Source organism: Heptranchias perlo, unplaced genomic scaffold (assembly GCF_035084215.1).
Source record: "Heptranchias perlo isolate sHepPer1 unplaced genomic scaffold, sHepPer1.hap1 HAP1_SCAFFOLD_184, whole genome shotgun sequence".
Lineage (NCBI taxonomy): Eukaryota > Metazoa > Chordata > Chondrichthyes > Hexanchiformes > Hexanchidae > Heptranchias > Heptranchias perlo.
The window spans coordinates 646148-668647 of NW_027139120.1; the positions used below are offsets into that span (position 1 = coordinate 646148).

Below are 22500 nucleotides of genomic sequence, written 5' to 3' on the forward strand. Positions count from 1 at the left end.
CTTCTTTAAAGATCATAAACCAAAGGGCGTAATTCTAAGGGTAAAAGAACGGCCGCACCCCCTGGCTGAGCGGCCGCACCCCCTGGCCGAGCGGCCGCACCCCCTGGCCGAGCGGCCGCACCCCCTGGCCGAGCGGCCGCACCCCCTGGCCGAGCTGCAGGCCCCGCGTGGAGAAAGTGATCTCTCCAGGGGCCTCTCCTCGGCAGTGCCCCCAATTTGCCCGAGCTTGTGGGCTGAGGCATGGCTCTGACTGGGGCTCTCGAGACCTTTGGCTCCAAAGTCACCATGTTAGAGAATCAGACTGAGGTGGTAACAGCCTCACTGTTACCCTGCAGCCTGCTCCAACACAGAGCTCGGGCCATTCTAAGGGAGTGCCCATACCGGGGAATGGCAGGAGCTGGCACGGGTGGTGAAGATGTCTCTCAGGGCAACAACATATCTGTACCACCCGGCCCACCCCAAACAAGTGACTCGCCATGTGTTGGGTCACACGGAGGGGCCAAGGAGCCACCCCATCAGTACCCACGGCAACGGTAGTTAGAAGGCCGCCCGCCAACCCAGCAGAAAGAGTGACTGGGCCTCCCCCACTCCCCACACCCACCCAGTGACTGGGCCTCCCCCACTCCCCACACCCACCCAGTGACTGGGCCTCCCCCAGACCCCACACCCACACCCACCCAGTGACTGGGCCTCCCCCAGACCCCACACCCACCCAGTGACTGGGCCTCCCCCAGACCCCACACCCACACCCACCCAGTGACTGGGCCTCCCCCAGACCCCACACCCACCCAGTGACTGGGCCTCCCCCACTCCCCACACCCACCCAGTGACTGGGCCTCCCCCAGACCCCACTCCCCACACCCACCCAGTGACTGGGCCTCCCCCAGACCCCACACCCACCCAGTGACTGGGCCTCCCCCAGACCCCACACCCACCCAGTGACTGGGCCTCCCCCACTCCCCACACCCACCCAGTGACTGGGCCTCCCCCAGACCCCACACCCACACCCACCCAGTGACTGGGCCTCCCCCAGACCCCACACCCACCCAGTGACTGGGCCTCCCCCAGACCCCACACCCACACCCACCCAGTGACTGGGCCTCCCCCAGACCCCACACCCACACCCACCCAGTGACTGGGCCTCCCCCAGACCCCACACCCACCCAGTGACTGGGCCTCCCCAACTCCCCACACCCACCCAGTGACTGGGCCTCCCCCAGACCCCACACCCACCCAGTGACTGGGCCTCCCCCAGACCCCACACCCACACCCACCCAGTGACTGGGCCTCCCCCAGACCCCACACCCACCCAGTGACTGGGCCTCCCCCACTCCCCACACCCACCCAGTGACTGGGCCTCCCCCAGACCCCACACCCACCCAGTGACTGGGCCTCCCCCAGACCCCACACCCACACCCGCCCAGTGACTGGGCCTCCCCCAGACCCCACACCCACCCAGTGACTGGGCCTCCCCCAGACCCCACACCCACACCCGCCCAGTGACTGGGCCTCCCCCAGACCCCACACCCACACCCACTCAACTCACCCCCATACCCCTTCACTGAATGGGAGCACAGGGGCCAAAAGCCCTGAGTACATGAGAGGTTCCTGAAAGCTGGGTTGGTCGACCCTGGAGTGCTCTCTGACAGTTCTCTCAGTGCGAGGGAGGTGAAGGTTCTTGGGGGAAAGGTGGCTGGATTCATGGGCCTTGATGTACATCTGGGTCCAGTGGAGGAGCTGCTTTATTTGGCCAGAGTATTGGGCTCATGTGGACATCCCTGTTCTCCATTGAAGGTGTAAGGCAACTCATTAAAGGTTGGGTTTGTTAAACGCGTCCTGTCCGAGCTGCTAATGGTGCAGGAGGTGCTCTGTCTGTGGTCAGGCAGGACGTGCTCTGTCTGTGGTCAGGCAGGAGGTGCTCTGTCTGTGGTCAGGCAGGAGGTGCTCTGTCTGTGGTCAGGCAGGAGGTGCTCTGTCTATGGTCAGGCAGGAGATGCTCTGTCTGTGGTCAGGCAGGAGGTGCTCTGTCTGTGATCAGGCAGGAGATGCTCTGTCAGTGGTCAGGCAGGAGGTGCTCTGTCTATGGTCAGGCAGGAGGTGCTCTGTCTGGTGGTCAGGCAGGAGGTGCTCTGTCTGTGGTCAGGCAGGAGGTGCTCTGTCTGTGGTCAGGCAGGAGGTGCTCTGTCTGTGGTCAGGCAGGAGGTGCTCTGTCTGTGGTCAGGCAGGAGGTGCTCTGTCTGTGGTCAGGCAGGAGGTGCTCTGTCTGTGGTCAGGCAGGAGGTGCTCTGTCTGGTGCCTATTGTCACCAGCCTGATCCACAGCCCCCTCCTAGGGCAGAGTTAAGCAGGACACCTCATGCCTCAATAGCCTTGGGACCTTGGCCACAGTAACACAGTCCGATCTGAGCCCGCCTCTCAATTCTTTCCATGAGGGTGCTGGCGGATTCTGGTTCGCCGAGACCCCAGTGGAACCGAGCCCCTCATTGTCCCTCTCCTCCTGTCTTGCCCTGTACACATTGGGGGCATCGACCAGGAGTGCATCGCACGTCCTGGGACACCCCCTGTCAATTTTTGCAGTTTCTACGGCACATCAAATAACAGCGGCATCATTGACTGGCATAGGATTCAGTCTCCAGACACCGAGTACAGACAGGTACACGGAGTGTGGAATCATCCCCAGACACCGAGTACAGACTGGTACACGGAGTGTGGAATCATCCCCAGACACCGAGTACAGACTGGTACACGGAGTGTGGAATCATCCCCAGACACCGAGTACAGACTGGTACACGGAGTGTGGAATCATCCCCAGACACCGAGTACAGACTGGTACACGGAGTGTGGAATCATCCCCAGACACCGAGTACAGACTGGTACACGGAGTGTGGAATCATCCCCAGACACCGAGTACAGACAGGTACACGGAGTGTGGAATCATCCCCAGACACCGAGTACAGACTGGTACACAGAGTGTGGAATCATCCCCAGACACCGAGTACAGACTGGTACACAGAGTGTGGAATCATCCCCAGACACAGGGTACAGACTGGTACACAGAGTGTGGAATCATCCCCAGACACAGGGTACAGACTGGTACACAGAGTGTGGAATCATCCCCAGATACAGGGTACAGACTGGTACACAGAGTGTGGAATCACCCCCAGACACAGGGTACAGACTGGTACACAGAGTGTGGAATCATCCCCAGACACCGAGTACAGACTGGTACACAGAGTGTGGAATCATCCCCAGACACAGGGTACAGACTGGTACACAGAGTGTGGAATCATCCCCAGACACAGGGTACAGACTGGTACACAGAGTGTGGAATCATCCCCAGACACAGGGTACAGACTGGTACACAGAGTGTGGAATCACCCCCAGACACAGGGTACAGACTGGTACACAGAGTGTAGAATCATCCCCAGACACAGGGTACAGACTGGTACACAGAGTGTGGAATCACCCCCAGACACAGGGTACAGACTGGTACACAGAGTGTGGAATCATCCCCAGACACAGGGTACAGACTGGTACACAGAGTGTGGAATCATCCCCAGATACAGGGTACAGACTGGTACACAGAGTGTGGAATCACCCCCAGACACAGGGTACAGACTGGTACACAGAGTGTGGAATCATCCCCAGATACAGGGTACAGACTGGTACACAGAGTGTGGAATCACCCCCAGACACAGGGTACAGACTGGTACACAGAGTGTGGAATCATCCCCAGACACAGGGTACAGACTGGTACACAGAGTGTGGAATCACCCCCAGACACAGGGTACAGACTGGTACACAGAGTGTGGAATCACCCCCAGACACAGGGTACAGACTGGTACACAGAGTGTGGAATCACCCCCAGACGCAGGGTACAGACTGGTACACAGAGTGTGGAATCACCCCCAGACACAGGGTACAGACTGGTTCACAGAGTGTGGAATCAGCCCCAGACACAGGGTACAGACTGGTACACAGAGTGTGGAATCACCCCCAGACACAGGGTACAGACTGGTACACAGAGTGTGGAATCATCCCCAGACACAGGGTACAGACTGGTACACAGAGTGTGGAATCACCCCCAGATACAGGGTACAGACTGGTACACAGAGTGTGGAATCACCCCCAGACACAGGGTACAGACTGGTTCACAGAGTGTGGAATCAGCCCCAGACACAGGGTACAGACTGGTACAAAGAGTTTGAGATCTCCCCCAGACACAGAGTACAGACTGGTGCACACACTGTGTGATCTCCCCAGACACAGAATACAGACTGGTACACACACTGTGAGATCTCCCCAGACACAGAATACAGACTGGTACACACACTGTGAGATCTCCCCAGACACAGAGTACAGACTAGTACACACACTGTGAGATCTCCAGACACAGTGTACAGACTGGTACACACACTGTGAGATCTCCAGACACAGTGTACAGACTAGTACACACACTGTGAGATCTCCCCAGACACAGAGTTCAGACTAGTACACACACTGTGAGATCTCCCCAGACACAAAGTACAGACTGGTACACACACTGTGAGATCTCCCCAGACACAGTGTACAGACTGGTACACACACTGTGAGATCTCCCCAGACACAGTGTACAGACTGGTACACACACTGTGAGATCTCCCCAGACACAGTGTACAGACTGGTACACACACTGTGAGATCTCCCCAGACACAGTGTACAGACTAGTACACACACTGTGAGATCTCCAGACACAGTGTACAGACTGGTACACACACTGTGAGATCTCCCCAGACACAGAGTTCAGACTAGTACACACACTGTGAGATCTCCCCAGACACAATGTACCAACCCAGGGAACAGTGGAGATGTAAGACAGGTGGTATAAATGCTTGGGGCCAAAAGCCAGTCAAACATTAAAGATTACGTGAGGCCCGGGAACGGCAGAGCTCGAGGGTCAGAGGCTGGAGACAGGTGGTGTGGGGGGATTGTGGGGGGTCTCTGGTCCTGTCCCACTCCCGCCAGCGATGCTGCTCCCTCCATCAATCCCACCTGATTATGGCCCCGTCTTCCCTCTCAGGTGGATGTAAAAGATTCCATGGCATTATTCAAAGAGCCAGGGGTGTTCTCCCCATTGTCTGAGCCAATATTTATCCAATAGATTATCTGGTTATTATCACATTGCTCTTTGTGGGATCTTGCTGTGTGCAAATTGACTGCCGCGTTTCCTACATTACAACAGTGACTACACTTCAAAAAGTATTTCATTGGCTCTTTGGGATGGCCTGAGGTTGTGAAAGGCGCTATGGAAATGTAACTTCTATCTTTCTTTACTGGCTTTCAAAAGGCCGCATCATCTCACTCCCATCACTTCTTTCAGGTTTTAAGGAGAGTGAAGGGACAGGAGTGCTAGGGTCAAGGATGTCACGGAGCGGCTACAGGACATTCTGAAGGGGGAGGGTGAACAGCCAGAGGTCCTGGTCCATATCAGTACCAACGACATCGGTAAAAAAAGGGATGAGGTTCTGCAAGCAGAATATAGGGATTTCGGAAATAAATTAAAAAGCAGGACCTCTGAGGTAGTAATCTCAGGATTACTCCCAGTGCCACGTGCTGGCGAGAGCAGAAATAGGAGAATAGACCAGATGAATGCTTGGCTTGAGAGATGGTGTAGGAGGGAGGAGTTTAAATTCCTGAGGCATTGGGACCGATTCTGGGAAAGGCGGGACCTGTAGAAGCTGGACAGGTTGCACCCAAGCAGAGCCGGGACCAATATCCTCGCGGGGGATTTGCTAGTTCTGTTGGGGAGGGTTTAAACTAGTATGGCAGGGGAATGGGAACTAAAGGGCAGGTACAGATAGGACAAATTCAGACCAGAAAACTGGAAGTGGAAAAGCAGTTAGTGACGTAGTTAGTGACTCAGAAAGGCAAAAGAAGCAAAGTTTAAATAGTGTTCTGCACAGGAATTTGACGGGGTTAAAGGGTATATACTTCAATGCAAGGGGTATTACAAACAAAGCAGATGAGCTAAGGGCACAGATAGACACATAGCAGCATGATATTATTGCTATAATGGAAACCTGGCCTAAATTGGCAGCTCAATATCCCTGGATATAGAGTTTTCAGGCAGGATAGAGTGGGTGATGAAAAAGGAGGGGGGGTAGCATTATTGGTTAAAGAATCAATTTCAGTTGTGAGAAAGGATGATATGCTAAATGGATCATCAATCGAGGCCATATGGGTTGAGCTAAGAAATAAAAAAGGGGCAGTCACACTACTAGGAGTGTACTATAGACCCCCGAATAGCGAAAGGGAGATAGAAGAACAAATATGTCGGCAAATTTCTGAGTGCAAAAATAAGAGGGCAATAATAGTCGAGGACTTCAACTACCCTGACATCAACTGGGATTCAAACAGTGTGAGGGGCACAGAGGGTGCAAAATTCTTGACCGGTGTCCAGGAGAACTTTTTTAGCCAGTACGTGACAAGCCCAACAAGAGGGGATGCAATTCTAGATTTAGTCCTGGGAAATGAAGATGGGCAAGTGGGTGAAGTGACAGTGGGTGACCATATTGGGGATAGTGACTGCAATTCAGTTAGTTTTAGCATTATTATGGAAAAGGACAGATTTAAATCAGAAGTAAACGTTTTAAATTGGGGGAAGGCAAATTTTACAGAACTAAGAGGTGATTTGGCAGAAGTGGACTGGACACAACTACTTGAGGAGAAATCAGTGGCAAGCCAGTGGGAGGCACAAAAAAGTGAAATTCTACGGGTACAATGCAGACACGTCCCCTCAAAGAAAAAGGGTGGCACTGCCAAATTTAGAGCCCCCTGGTTGTCTAGAAGTATACGGGCAAGATAAAGCAGAAAAAGAAAGCTTATGACTGTCACAGAAAACTAAATACTGCAGAAAGCCGAGAGGAGTATAGAAAGTACAAGATGACGTAAAAAAGGAAATAAGGAAAGCAAAGAGAGGGCATGAAAAAATATTAGCCAGTAAGATTAAAGAAAACCCAAAGATGTTTCATCAGTACATTAAGAACAAGAGGATAGCTAAGGAAAAGGTGGGACCTATCAGGGATGATGAGGGTAACTTGTGTGTAGAAGCAGAGGATGTGGGTAGGGTTTTAAATTAATATTTTGTCTCCGTATTCACAAAGGAAAGGGATGATCCGGACATGGTAGTTAAAGAGGAGAGGTGTGAAATATTGGATAAGGTAAACATAACGAGAGAGGAAGTACAAGAGGGACTGGAATCCTTGAAAGTTGATAAGTCACCAGGGCCGGATGGATTGTTTCCGAGGCTATTGAAGGAAGCCAGGGAGGAAATAACGGATGTTCTGAGGATCATTTTCCAATCCTCACTAGATACAGGGGAGGTACCGGAGGATGACTAGGGAAAAAATAGGGCCCATTAGGGACAAAATGGCAATCTGTGTGTGGAGCCGGCAGATGTAGGAGGGGTTCTAAATGAATTTTTTGCATCTGTTTTCACTATGGAGAAGGACGATGTAGACATAGAAATACGGCAGGGGGACTGTGATATACTCGAACATATTAACATCGAGCGGGAGGAGGTATTGGCGGTTTTAGCAGGCCTAAAAATGGATAAATCCCCAGGCCCGGACGAAATGTATCCCAGGCTACTGTGTGAGGCAAAGGAGGAGATTGCGGGGGCTCTGACACATATATTCAGAACCTCTCTGGCCACAGGGGATGTGCCAGAGGACTGGAGAACCGCTAATGTAGTACCATTATTCAAGAAGGGGAGTAGGGAAAAACCAGGGAACTACAGGCCAGTGAGCCTAACATCAGTGGTAGGAAAATTATTGGAAAAAATTCTGAAGGACAAAATTAGTCTCCACTTGGAGAAGCAAGGATTAATCAGGGATAGTCAACATGGCTTTGTCAAGGGAAGATCATCTCTGACTAATTTGATTGAATTTTTTGAGGGGGTGACTAGGCGTGTGGATGAGGGTAACGCAGTGGATGTGGTATACATGGATTTCAGTAAGGCCTTCGATAAAGTCCCCCACAGGAGACTGGTCAAGAAGGTACGAGCCCATGGAATCCAGGGTGCCTTGGCACTTTGGATACAAAACTGGCTTAGTGGCAGAAGGCAGAGGGTGATGGTCGAAGGTTGTTTTTGTGACTGGAAGCCTGTGGCCAGTGGGGTACCACAGGGATCGGTGCTGGGTCCCTTGCTGTTTGTGGTCTATATTAATGACTTGGATATGAATGTAAAAGGTATGATCAGTAAGTTCGCTGATGATACAAAAATTGGTAGGGTGGTAAATAGCGAGGAGGATAGCCTCAGTCTGCAGGACGATATAGATGGGTTGGTCAGATGGGCAGAACAGTGGCAAATGGAATTTAACCCGCAAAAGTGCGAGGTGATGCACTTTGGAGGGACTAACAAGGCAAGGGAATACACATTGAATGGGAGGACCCTAGGCAAGACAGAGGGTCAGAGGGATCTTGGTGTGCAAGTTCACAGATCCCTGAAGGCAGTGGAACAGGTAGATAAGGTGGTAAAGAAGGCATATGGGATACTTGCCTTTATTAGCCGAGGCATAGAATATAAGAGCAAGGAGGTTATGATGGAGCTGTATAAAACACTGGTTAGGCCACAGCTGGAGTACTGTGTGCAGTTCTGGTCGCCACACTACAGGAAGGATGTGATCGCTTTGGAGAGGGTGCAGAGGAGATTCACCAGGATGTTACCAGGGCTGGAGCGCTTCAGCTATGAAGAGAGACTGGGAAGATTGGGTTTGTTTTCCTTGGAGCAGAGGAGGCTGAGGGGGGACATGATTGAGGTGTACAAAATTATGAGGGGCACAGATAGGATGGATACTAAGGAGCTTTTTCCCTTCGTTGAGGGTTCTATAACAAGGGGACATAGATTCAAGGTAAAAGGCGGGAGGTTTAGAGGGGATTTGAGAAAGAACTTTTTCACCCAGAGGGTGGTTGGAGTCTGGAACTCACTGCCTGAGAGGGTTGTGGAGGCAGGAACCCTCACAACATTCAAGAAGCATTTGGATGAGCACTTGAAATGCCATAGCATACAAGGCTACGGACCAAATGCTGGAATATGGGATTAGAGTAGACAGGGCTGATGGCCGGCGCGGACACGATGGGCCGAAGGGCCTCTATCCGTGCTGTATAACTCTATGACTCTATGACTCTATGACTGGAAGACTGCAAACATAGTACCATTGTTTAAAAAGGGCACGAGGGAAAGGCCGAACAATTATAGGCCGGTCAGTCTTACCTCGGTGGTGGGCAAACTATTAGAATCAATACTGAGAGATAGGATAAACTGTCACTTGGAAAGGCATGGTTTAATCAGGGATAGTCAGCATGGATTTGTTCCGGGAAGGTCATGCCTTACAAATCTGATTGAATTCTTTGAGGATGTGACAAGGAGGATTGATGAGGGTAGTGCAGTGGGTGTTGTCTACATGGATTTTAGTAAGGCATTTGACAAGGTCCCACATGGCAGACTGGTCAGAAAGGTAAAAGCCCATGGGATACAGGGAAATGTGGCGAATTGGATCCGAAATTGGCTCAGTAACTGGAAACAAAGGGTAAAAGTCGATGGATGTCTTTGCGAATGGAAATCCGTTTCCAGTGGTGTGCCACAGGGCTCAGTGTTGGGTCCCTTGCTGTTTGTGGTATATATTAATGATTTGGACTTGAATGTAGGGGGCATGATTGGCAAATTTGCAGATGACACAAAAATTGGCCGTGTAGTTGATAGTGAAGAGGATAGCTGTAGACTCCAAGAAGATATCAATGGGTTGGTGGAGTGGGCGGAAAAGTGGCAAATGGAGTTCAACCCGGAGAAGTGTGAGGTAATGCACTTAGGGAGGGCAAACAGTAAAAGGGAATACGCAGTAAACGGGAATATATTGAGAGGGGTTGAGGAAGTGAGAGACCTTGGAGTGCACGTGCACAGGTCCCTGAAGGTGGCAGTACAGGTAGATAAGGTTGTGAAGAACATATACGGAATGCTCTCTGTTATTACCCGAGGTATAGAATACAAAAGCAGGGATGTAATGATGGAACTGTATAAAACGCTGGTAAGGCCACAGCTGGACTATTGTGTGCAGTTCTGGTCACCACATTACAGGAAGGACATAATTGCTCTGGAGAGAGAGTGCAGAGAAGATTTACAAGAATGTTGCCAGGGCTTGAAAATTGCAGCTATGAGGAGAGATTGGATAGGCTGGGGTTATTTTCCTTGGAGCAGAGGAGGCTGAGGGGAGACTTGATTGAGGTATACAAAATTGTGAGGGGCCCAGATAGAGCAGACAGGAAGGACCTGTTTCCCCTAGCGGAGAGTACAAGAACTAGAGGATATAGATTTAAGCTGATTGATGGAAGGATTAGAGGGGACATGAGGAAAAACTTTTTTACCCAGAGGGTGGTGGGTGTATGGAATTCACTGCCCGAATTGGTGGTAGAGGCAGGGACCCTCAGCTCTTTTAAAAAGTACCTGGACCTGCACCTAATGTGCTGTAAGCTGCAGGGCTACGGACCGGGTGCTGGAAGGTGGGATTAGAATGGGCACCTGGTTGTTCTTTGAGCCGGCGCGGACACGATGGGCCGAATGGCTTCCTTCTGTGCTGTATCTTTTCTATGGTTCTATGGTACCAAAGCAGGAAACTACGCAACCAGATGTGGATGTGGAGAGGGAAATGATGGAATCTCTGAGGGAGCAAATCCAAAGGATTTCTTTGGAGAAACAGAGGAATTCTCGAGCGCGGGCACAAATAAATGATCCATTATATTCTTTATACAGTGAGTGAGGCATCTCTTAGACTGGCATCAGTAGGGAGAGGGACTTGGCCCCACTTGCCTGACTCTCTGTCTCTGTCCAGTGGTTTCTCGGAGCCCCGCAGTACGTCTCACTGCCTCCTCCATCCAATTCATCACAAAAGCAGAGGCCATAGTGACCTGTAGGCCCGAGTCCAGCCTTCACATTGACGGCCATATCCTGCCTGGTTCAGGTCCAGGTCAGAATGAGCCAATGAGCTGACGTGTCACTGGGCCACTGATTGATGCAAATGTCCATGGTAATTTCTGCAGTGAAACGAGGCAGGAACGGAATTCAGACCCACATTGGGACTGAGCATCTTGCCGCTTTCACAAGGGCAGCTGGTACAGGGCACCCCACTGGGTACAGAGCACCACAACCCCATACTCAGTGGGTACAGCTAAAGGGCACCAGTTCCCTTGGGTGAAGGGCACACCAAGAATGCCCCTAAAGAGCTGTGGAGGAATCAGTCGTACTTTGTATTCAGTCACCTGCTCTACCCACCGATACGCCCGCCAATACGCTCACTGTGCTCTACCTCCATCTAAATGCCATGGCAGCTGGCAGAATGCCCGCTCCACCCTTGCCCCAGGCTGGTGACACTTTCCCAAATTTGCTTAGCCGAGGCCCAGCAGCAGCACCCACCCCGCCCAGCCCCCTCTGCCCTTATATGGGAAGGCAGTGCCCTGCCATTCTACCTGAGTTGACCCTCCCACTGAAGCCTCTAGAGTAGGCCCGATCGATGACCTTACTTTAAGAAAGGCTGAGGGCCTTCAAATGGACTAATTCCAGGTCTCAACTGAGGCCTTTCAAGGACATAAAGGAGGGAACTCTCAGGCTGTTCTGGGAAAACCCTCCCCATGCCCCCCCGGACATGGGGAGCAGAGGGGGAGAGTGGAAAATCTGACCAACCCCTCCCGACTGGGATTGAGAGGTCTGGCCGAAACCAGGCGGAATCCTGATGGAACCAGGTTCTGGCCCATATTCCAGGCCCACTCCCCGGGTGGAAATGGGTCTTGCCCTCTCTCCCATCCAGGAATTTCTGGGCCTTGGTCTTGATTTCTGACAATGGCACACTGGCTAAAATTGTTAATTGTTAGCCCTGGTCAGACTGTGCCACATTAGGAGAAGGTCAGCGGACTTCAGCACTGTTTATTTACACAGATGGTGTGACAAAAATATCTTCATTTTTTGTCTGTACTCATCTTTTGATTTGGATTCTTTATTGCTGGAAACAGCAAGTGAGGGGTTAAAGGTCAGGGGTCGCACAGGGTTACCAGGGTGACAGCTGGCCATTTTCGGTACAATGAAGGGAATTTACAACACAGTCTGGGCGCAAAGGGGTCGCTGTAGATGCATTAGGGCAGAAACTTGACTTGGCGATAGTGGATTGTCCCCTCGTTTTACATAGAATTACATAGAACACAGAGTGTGAGATCTCCCCAGATACAGTGTACAGACTGGTACACACACTGTGAGATCTCTCCAGACACAGTGTACAGGCTGGTACACACACTGTGAGATCTCTCCAGACACAGTGTACAGGCTGGTACACACACTGTGAGATCTCCCCAGACACAGTGTACAGACTGGTACACACACTGTGAGATCTCCCCAGACACAGTGTACAGACAGGTACACACACTGTGAGATCTCCCCAGATACAGTGTACAGACTGGTACACACACTGTGAGATCTCTCCAGACACAGTGTACAGACAGGTACACACACTGTGAGATCTCCCCAGATACAGTGTACAGACTGGTACACACACTGTGAGATCTCTCCAGACACAGTGTACAGGCTGGTACACACACTGTGAGATCTCCCCAGACACAGTGTACAGACTGGTACACACACTGTGAGATCTCCCCAGACACAGTGTACAGACAGGTACACACACTGTGAGATCTCCCCAGATACAGTGTACAGACTGGTACACACACTGTGAGATCTCCCCAGACACAGTGTACAGACTGGCACACACACTGTGAGATCTCCCCAGATACAGTGTACAGACTGGTACACACACTGTGAGATCTCCCCAGACACAGTGTACAGACAGGTACACACACTGTGAGATCTCCCCAGATACAGTGTACAGACTGGTACACACACTGTGAGATCTCCCCAGACACAGTGTACAGACAGGTACACACACTGTGAGATCTCCCCAGATACAGTGTACAGACTGGTACACACACTGTGAGATCTCCCCAGACACATTGTACAGACTGGTACACACACTGTGAGATCTCCCCAGACACAGTGTACAGACTGGTACACACACTGTGAGATCTCCCCAGACACAGTGTACAGACTGGTACACACACTGTGAGATCTCTCCAGACACAGTGTACAGACTGGTACACACACTGTGAGATCTCCCCAGACACAGTGTACAGACAGGTACACACACTGTGAGATCTCTCCAGACACAGTGTACAGACTGGTACACACACTGTGAGATCTCCCCAGACACAATGTACCGACCCAGGGAACAGTGGAGATGTAAGACAGGTGGTATAAATGCTTGGGGCCAAAAGCCAGTCAAACACTGAAGATTACATGAGGCCCGGGAACGGCAGAGCTCGAGGGTCAGAGGCTGGAGACAGGTGGTGTGGGGGGTCTCTGGTCCTGTCCAACTCCCGCCAGCGATGCTGCTCCCTCCATCAATCCCACCTGATTATGGTGGCAACAATCCCCACAATCCCCTGTGCCCCAGACACTGCTCCATCAGTTTTACCAGTGAGAGTGAGCAGAGCCCAGGGGTCACTGTGTATCCTGGTTAGACTCGCATCCTGAACACTGTTCAGCACCTGGCTGGAGGGAACCAGTGGTCAGTGAGGAATCTTACAGTGTCAGCCATGGCTCAGTGGCTGCACTCTTATTGTGAGTCAGAAGGTCATGGGGTCAAGGCCCACTCCAGAGACTTGAGCACAAAATCCAGGCTGACACTTCAGTGCAGTGCTGAGGGAGTGCTACACTGTCGGAGGGTCAGTACTGAGGGAGTGCCAATCTGTCGGAGGGTCAGTACTGAGGGAGTGCTACACTGTCGGAGGGTCAGTACTGAGGGAGTGCCAATCTGTCGGAGGGTCAGTACTGAGGGAGTGCTACACTGTCGGAGGGTCAGTACTGAGGGAGTGCTGCACTGTCGGAGGGTCAGTACTGAGGGAGTGCTACACTGTCGGAGGGTCAGTACTGAGGGAGTGCTACACTGTCGGAGGGTCAGTACTGAGGGAGTGCGACACTATCAGAGGGTCAGTACTGAGGGAGCGCTGCACTGTCGGAGGGTCAGTACTGAGGGAGCGCTGCACTGTCGGAGGGTCAGTACTGAGGGAGTGCTACACTGTCGGAGGGTCATACTGAGGGAGTGCTGCACTGTCGGAGGGTCAGTACTGAGGGAGTGCTACACTGTCGGAGGGTCAGTACTGAGGGAGTGCTGCACTGTCGGAGGGTCAGTACTGAGGGAGCGCCGCACTGTCGGAGGGTCAGTACTGAGGGAGTGCTGCACTGTCGGAGGGTCAGTACTGAGGGAGTGCTACACTGTCGGAAGGTCAGTACTGAGGGAGTGCTACACTGTCGGAGGGTCAGTACTGAGGGAGTACTACACTGTCTTGGGTCAGTACTGAGAGAGTGCTGCACTGTCGGAGGGTCGGTACTGAGGGAGTGCTGCACTGTCGGAGGGTCAGTACTGAGGGAGTGCTGCACTGTCGGAGGGTCAGTACTGAGGGAGCGCTGCACTGTCGGAGGGTCAGTACTGAGGGAGTGCTGCACTGTCGGAGGGTCAGTACTGAGGGAGCGCTGCACTGTCGGAGGGTCAGTACTGAGGGAGTGCTGCACTGTCGGAGGGTCGGTACTGAGGGAGTGCTGCACTGTCGGAGGGTCAGTACTGAGGGAGTGCTGCACTGTCGGAGGGGCAGTACTGAGGGAGTGCTGCACTGTCGGAGGGGCAGTACTGAGGGAGTGCTGCACTGTCGGAGGGTCAGTACTGAGGGAGTGCTGCACTGTCGGAGGGGCAGTACTGAGGGAGCGCTGCATTGTTCGAGGGTCAGTACTGAGGGAGCGCTGCATTGTCGGAGGGTCAGTACTGAGGGAGCGCTGCACTGTCGGAGGGTCAGCACTGAGGGAGTGCTGCACTGTCGGAGGGGCAGTACTGAGGGAGCGCTGCATTGTTGGAGGGTCAGTACTGAGGGAGCGCTGCATTGTCGGAGGGTCAGTACTGAGGGAGCGCTGCACTGTTGGAGGGGCAGTACTGAGGGAGCGCTGCATTGTTGGAGGGTCAGTACTGAGGGAGCACTGCACTGTCGGAGGGTCAGTACTGAGGGAGCGCTGCACTGTCAGAAGGGCAGTACTGAGGGAGTGCTACACTGTCAGAGGGTCAGTACTGAGGGAGTGCTGCACTGTCAGAAGGGCAGTACTGAGGGAGTGCTACACTGTCGGAGGGTCAGTACTGAGGGAGTGCTGCACTGTCGGAGGGTCAGTACTGAGGGAGTGCTACACTGTCGGAGGGTCAGTACTGACGGAGTGCTGCACTGTCGGAGGGTCAGTACTGAGGGAGTGCTACACTGTCGGAGGGTCAGTACTGAGGGAGTGCTACACTGTCGGAGGGTCAGTACTGAGGGAATGCTACACTGTCGGAGGGTCAGTCCTGAGGGAGTGCTACACTATCAGAGGGTCAGTACTGAGGGAGTGCTGCACTGTCGGAGGGTCAGTACTGAGGGAGTGCTACACTATCAGAGGGTCAGTACTGAGGGAGTGCTGCACTGTCGGAGGGTCAGTACTGAGGGAGTACTGCACTGTCTTGGGTCAGTACTGAGAGAGTGCTGCACTGTCGGAGGGTCGGTACTGAGGGAGCGCTGCACTGTCGGAGGGTCGGTACTGAGGGAGCGCTGCACTGTCGGAGGGTCAGTACTGAGGGAGCGCTGCATTGTCGGAGGGTCAGTACTGAGGGAGCGCTGCATTGTCGGAGGGTCAGTACTGAGGGAGCGCTGCACTGTCGGAGGGTCAGCACTGAGGGAGTGCTGCACTGTCAGAAGGGCAGTACTGAGGGAGCGCTGCACTGTCGGAGGGTCAGTACTGAGGGAGCGCTGCACTGTCGGAGGGTCAGTACTGAGGGAGCGCTGCACTGTCGGAGGGTCAGTACTGAGGGAGTGCAGCACTGTCGGAGGGTCAGTACTGAGGGAGTGCTGCACTGTCAGAAGGGCAGTACTGAGGGAGTGCTACACTGTCAGAGGGTCAGTACTGAGGGAGTGCTGCACTGTCGGAGGGTCAGTACTGAGGGAGCGCTGCACTGTCGGAGGGTCAGTACTGAGGGAGTGCAGCACTGTCGGAGTGTCAGTACTGAGGGAGTGCTGCACTGTCGGAGGGTCAGTACTGAGGGAGTGCTGCACTGTCGGAGGGTCAGTACTGAGGGAGCGCTGCACTGTCGGAGGGTCAGTACTGAGGGAGCGCTGCACTGTCGGAGGGGCAGTACTGAGGGAGCGCTGCATTGTTGGAGGGTCAGTACTGAGGGAGCACTGCACTGTCGGAGGGTCAGTACTGAGGGAGCGCTGCACTGTCAGAAGGGCAGTACTGAGGGAGTGCTACACTGTCAGAGGGTCAGTACTGAGGGAGTGCTGCACTGTCAGAAGGGCAGTACTGAGGGAGTGTTGCACTGTCGGAGGGTCAGTACTGAGGGAGCGCTGCACTGTCGGAGGGTCAGTACTGAGGGAGTGCTACACTGTCGGAGGGTCAGTACTGAGGGAGTGCTAAACTGTCGGAGGGTCAGTACTGAGGGAGTGCTGCACTGTCGGAGGGTCAGTACTGAGGGAGTGCTACACTGTCGGAGGGTCAGTACTGAGGGAGTGCTGCACTGTCGGAGGGTCAGTACTGAGGGAGTGCTACACTGTCAGAGGGTCAGTACTGAGGGAGTGCTACACTGTCGGAGGGTCAGTACTGAGGGAGTGCTTCACTGTCGGAGGGTCAGTCCTGAGGGAGTGCTACACTATCAGAGGGTCAGTACTGAGGGAGTGCTGCACTGTCGGAGGGTCAGTACTGAGGGAGTGTTACACTATCAGAGGGTCAGTACTGAGGGAGTGCTGCACTGTCGGAGGGTCAGTACTGAGGGAGTACTGCACTGTCGGAGGGTCGGTACTGAGGGAGCGCTGCACTGTCGGAGGGTCAGTACTGAGGGAGCGCTGCACTGTCGGAGGGTCAGTACTGAGGGAGTGCTGCACTGTCGGAGGGTCAGTACTGAGGGAGCGCTGCACTGTCGGAGGGTCAGTACTGAGGGAGCGCTGCACTGTCGGAGGGTCAGTACTGAGGGAGTGCTGCACTGTCGGAGGGGCAGTACTGAGGGAGTGCTGCACTGTCGGAGGGTCGGTACTGAGGGAGTGCTGCACTGTCGGAGGGGCAGTACTGTGGGAGTGCTGCACTGTCGGAGGGGCAGTACTGAGGGAGTGCTGCACTGTCGGAGGGTCAGTACTGAGGGAGTGCTGCACTGTCGGAGGGGCAGTACTGAGGGAGCGCTGCACTGTCGGAGGGTCAGTACTGAGGGAGCGCTGCATTGTTGGAGGGTCAGTACTGAGGGAGCGCTGCATTGTCGGAGGGTCAGTACTGAGGGAGCGCTGCACTGTCGGAGGGTCAGCACTGAGGGAGTGCTGCACTGTCAGAAGGGCAGTAATGAGGGAGTGCTGCACTGTCGGAGGGTCAGTACTGAGGGAGCGCTGCATTGTCGGAGGGTCAGTACTGAGGGAGCGCTGCACTGTCGGAGGGTCAGTACTGAGGGAGTGCAGCACTGTCGGAGGGTCAGTACTGAGGGACTGCTGCACTGTCAGAAGGGCAGTACTGAGGGAGTGCTACACTGTCAGAGGGTCAGTACTGAGGGAGTGCTGCACTGTCGGAGGGTCAGTACTGAGGGAGCGCTGCACTGTCGGAGGGTCAGTACTGAGGGAGTGCTGCACTGTCGGAGGGTCAGTACTGAGGGAGTGCAGCACTGTCGGAGTGTCAGTACTGAGGGAGTGCTGCACTGTCGGAGGGTCAGTACTGAGGGAGTGCTGCACTGTCGGAGGGTCAGTACTGAGGGAGCGCTGCATTGTCGGAGGGTCAGTACTGAGGGAGCGCTGCACTGTCGGAGGGTCAGTACTGAGGGAGTGATGCACTGTCGGAGGGTCAGTACTGAGGGAGTGCTGCACTGTCGGAGGGTCAGTACTGAGGGAGCGATTCACTGTTGGAGGGACAGTACTGAGGGAGTGCTGCACTGTTGGAAGTGCTGCCATTCGGATGAGATGTTAAACCGAGGCCCCGTCTGCCCTCTCAGGTGGATGTAAAAGATTCCATGACATTATTCGAAGAGTCAGGGGAGTTCTCCCCAGTGTCCGAGCCAATATTTATCCCTCATCCAATGGATTACCTGGTCATTATTACATTGCTGTTTGTGGGATCTTGCTGTGCACAAATTTACTGCCGTGTTTCCTACATTACAACAGTGACTACACTTCAAAAAGTATTTCCTTGGCTCTTTGGGACGGCCTGAGGTTGTGAAAGGTGCAAAAGAAATGTAACTTCTATCTTTCAGCAAAGGAGGACAAAGAGATTGATTAAGAGGGGAAAAATAGAATATGAGAATAAACCAGGAGGGAACATAAAAACTGACTGTAAAAGCTTCTATAAATATGTCAAGAGAAAAAGATTAGTGAAGACAAATGTAGGTCCCTTACAGTCAGAAATGGGGGAAATTATAATGGGGAACAAAGAAATGGCAGAACAATTAAACACATACTTTGGTTCTGTCTTCACAGAGGACACAAATAACCTCCCGGAAATGTTAGGGAACCAAGGGTCTAGTGAGAGGGAGGAACTGAAGGAAACCAGTATTAGTTAAAAAATAGTGCTCGGGAAATTAATGGGGCTAAAGGCTGACAAATCCCCAGGGCCTGATAATCTACATCCCAGAGTACTAAAGGAAGTGGCCCTGGAAATAGTGGATGCATTGGTGATCATCTTCCAAAATTCTATCGACTCCGGAACAGTTCCTACAGATTGGAGGGTGGCAAATGTAACCCCACTATTTAAAAAAGGGAGAGAAAAAAAACAGGGAATTACAGACCAGTTAGCCTAACATCAGTAGTGGGGAAAATGCTGGTCTATTATAAAAGATGTGATAACAGAACACTTGGAGGGCATTAACGGGATTGGACAAAGTCAGCATGGGTTTATGAAAGGGAAATTATGCTCAACTAATCTACTGGAGTTTTTTAAGGATGTAACTAGTAGAATAGATAGGGGAGAACCAGTGGATGTGGTGTACTTGGATTTTCAGAAGGCTTTTGATAAGGTCCCACACAAGAGATTAGTGTGCAAAATTAAAGCACATGGGATTGGGGGGAATATACTGGCATGGATTGAGAATTGGTTGACAGACAGGAAACAGAGAGTAGGAATAAACGGGTCTTTTTCCGGGTGGCAGGCAGTGACTAGTGGGGTACCGCAGGGATCAGTGCTTGGGCCCCAGCTATTCACAATATATATCAATGATTTGGATGAGGGAACTAAATGTAACATTTCCAAGTTTGCAGACAACACAAACCTGGGGTGGAATGTGAGCTGTGAGGAGGATGCAAAGAGGCTCCAATGTGATTTAGACAAGTTGGGTGAGTGGGCAGGAACATGGCAGATGCAGTATAACGTGGATAAATGTGAGGTTATCCACTTTGGTTGTAAAAACAGAAAGACAGATTATTATCTGAATGGTGATAGATTGGGAAAAGGGGAGGGGCAACGAGACCTGGGTGTCCTTGTACACCAGTCGCTGAAAGCGAACATTCAGGTGCAGCAAGCAGTTAGGAAGGCGAATGGTATGTTGGCCTTCATTGCAAGAGGATTTGAGTACAGGAGCAGGGATGTCTTACTGCAGTTATACAGAGCCTTGGTGAGACCACACCTGGAGTATTGTGTGCAGTTTTGGTCTCCTTATCTGAGGAAGGATGTCCTTGCCATGGAGGGAGTGCAACAAAGGTTTACCAGACTGATTCCTGGGATGGCAGGACTGACGTATGAGGAGAGATTGGGTCGACTAGGCCTATATTGACTAGAGTTTAGAAGAATGAGAGGTGATCTCATCGAAACATATAAAATTCTAACAGGACTAGACAGACTAGATGCAGGGAGGATGTTTCCGATGGCTGGGGAGTCCAGAACCAGGGGTCACAGTCTCAGGATACGGGGTATGCCATTTAGAACCGAGATGAGGAGAAATATCTTCACTCAGAGGGTGGTGAACTTGTGGAATTCTCTACCACAGAAGGCAGTGGAGGCCAAGTCATTAGATGTATTCAAGAAGGAGATAGATATATTTCTTAATGCTAAAGGGATCAAGGGATATGGGGAAAAAGTAGGAACAGGGTACTGAGTTAGACGATCAGCCATGATCATTTTGAATGGAGGAGCAGGCCCGAAGGGCTGAATAGCCAACTCCTGCTCCTATTTTCTATGTTTCTATGATTCTTTCTTTACTGGCTTTCAAAAGGCAACATCATCTCACTCCCATCATTTCTTTCAGGTTTTAAGGAGAGTGAGGGGTCCAAAGCAGGAATCTACCCAACCAGATGTGGATGTGGAGAGGGAAATGATGGAATCTCTGAGGGAGCAAATCCAAAGGATTTCTTTGGAGAAACAGAGGAATTCTCGAGCGCGGGCACAAATAAATGATCCATTATATTCTTTATACAGTGAGTGAGGCATCTCTTAGACTGGCATCAGTAGGGAGAGGGACTTGGCCCCACTTGCCTGACTCTCTGTCTCTGTCCAGTGGTTTCTCGGAGCCCCGCAGTACGTCTCACTGCCTCCTCCATCCAATTCATCACAAAAGCAGAGGCCATAGTGACCTGTAGGCCCGAGTCCAGCCTTCACATTGACGGCCATATCCTGCCTGGTTCAGGTCCAGGTCAGAATGAGCCAATGAGCTGACGTGTCACTGGGCCACTGATTGATGCAAATGTCCATGGTAATTTCTGCAGTGAAACGAGGCAGGAACGGAATTCAGACCCACATTGGGACTGAGCATCTTGCCGCTTTCAAAAGGGCAGCTGGTACAGGGCACCCCACTGGGTACAGAGCACCACAACCCCATACTCAGTGGGTACAGCTAAAGGGCACCAGTTCCCCTGGGTGAAGGGCACACCAAGAATGCCCCTAAAGAGCTGTGGAGGAATCAGTCGTACTTTGTATTCAGTCACCTGCTCTACCCACCGATACACCCGCCAATACGCTCACTGTGCTCTACCTCCATGTAAATGCCATGGCAGCTGGCAGAATGCCCGCTCCACCCTTGCCCCAGGCTGGTGACACTTTCCCAAATTTGCTTAGCCGAGGCCCAACAGCAGCACCCACCCCGCCCAGCCCCCTCTGCCCTTATATGGGAAGGCAGTGCCCTGCCATTCTACCTGAGTTGACCCTCCCACTGAAGCCTCTAGAGTAGGCCCGATCGATGACCTTACTTTAAGAAAGGCTGAGGGCCTTCAAATGGACTAATTCCAGGTCTCAACTGAGGCCTTTCAAGGACATAAAGGAGGGAACTCTCAGGCTGTTCTGGGAAAACCCTCCCCATTCCCCCCCGGACATGGGGAGCAGAGGGGGAGAGTGGAAAATCTGACCAACCCCTCCCGACTGGGATTGAGAGGTCTGGCCGAAACCAGGCGGAATCCTGATGGAACCAGGTTCTGGCCCATATTCCAGGCCCACTCCCCGGGTGGAAATGGGTCTTGCCCTCTCTCCCATCCAGGAATCTCTGGGCCTTGGTCTTGATTTCTGACAATGGCACACTGGCTAAAATTGTTAATTGTTAGCCCTGGTCAGACTGTGCCACATTAGGAGAAGGTCAGCGGACTTCAGCACTGTTTATTTACACAGGTGGTGTGACAAAAATATCTTCATTTGTTTCTGCAATAATCTTTCACTAAGGTTCGATCTGTAAAAACCCTAAATTTTTCATATACAATAGGTTTATGCAGAGAAAATTATACTTTAATAAACAAAGCAAAAAAACACAAGAGACAGTGGATAAACGGACAGGAAGTGGGGGTCGATGGGGAGATACCAATGGACAGGAAGTGGGGGATCGATGGGGAGATACCAATGGACGGGAAGTGGGGGATCGATGGGGAGATACCAATGGACAGGAAGTGGGGGATCGATGGGGAGATACCAATGGACGGGAAGTGGGGGATCGATGTGGAGATACCAATGGACAGGAAGTGGGGGATCGATGGGGAGATACCAATGGACGGGAAGTGGGGGATCGATGGGGAGATACCAATGGACGGGAAGTGGGGGATCGATGGGGAGATACCAATGGACAGGAAGTGGGGGATCGATGGGGAGATACCAATGGACGGGAAGTGGGGGATCGATGGGGAGATACCAATGGACAGGAAGTGGGGGGTCGATGGGGAGATACCAATGGACGGGAAGTGGGGGGTCGATGGGGAGATACCAACGGACAGGAAGTGGGGGGTCGATGGAGAGATACCAATGGACGGGAAGTGGGGGGTCGATGGGGAGATACCAACGGACAGGAAGTGGGGGGTCGATGGGGAGATACCAATGGACAGGAAGTGGGGGGTCGATGGGGAGATACCAACGGACAGGAAGTGGGGGGTCGATGGGGAGATACCAATGGACGGGAAGTGGGGGATCGATGTGGAGATACCAATGGACGGG

General features: G+C 52.6%; 1 protein-coding gene across 2 annotated transcripts in view; it reads left to right on the forward strand.

Annotated features, from left to right (window-relative positions):
• Positions 1-22016, forward strand: part of LOC137309852 (uncharacterized) — a 41525-nt gene extending 19509 nt beyond the window's left edge. The window contains exon 5 of one of the 2 annotated variants that reach the window (XM_067977867.1): positions 20342-22014. In XM_067977867.1, the coding sequence (XP_067833968.1) occupies positions 20342-20518 (177 nt within the window). In that variant the 3' untranslated portion in view covers positions 20519-22014. Of the gene's footprint in view, positions 1-20341 lie in introns of both variants that reach the window. The other variant, XM_067977866.1, reaches the window with a different exon arrangement.
• Positions 22017-22500: the final 484 nt, after the last annotated feature.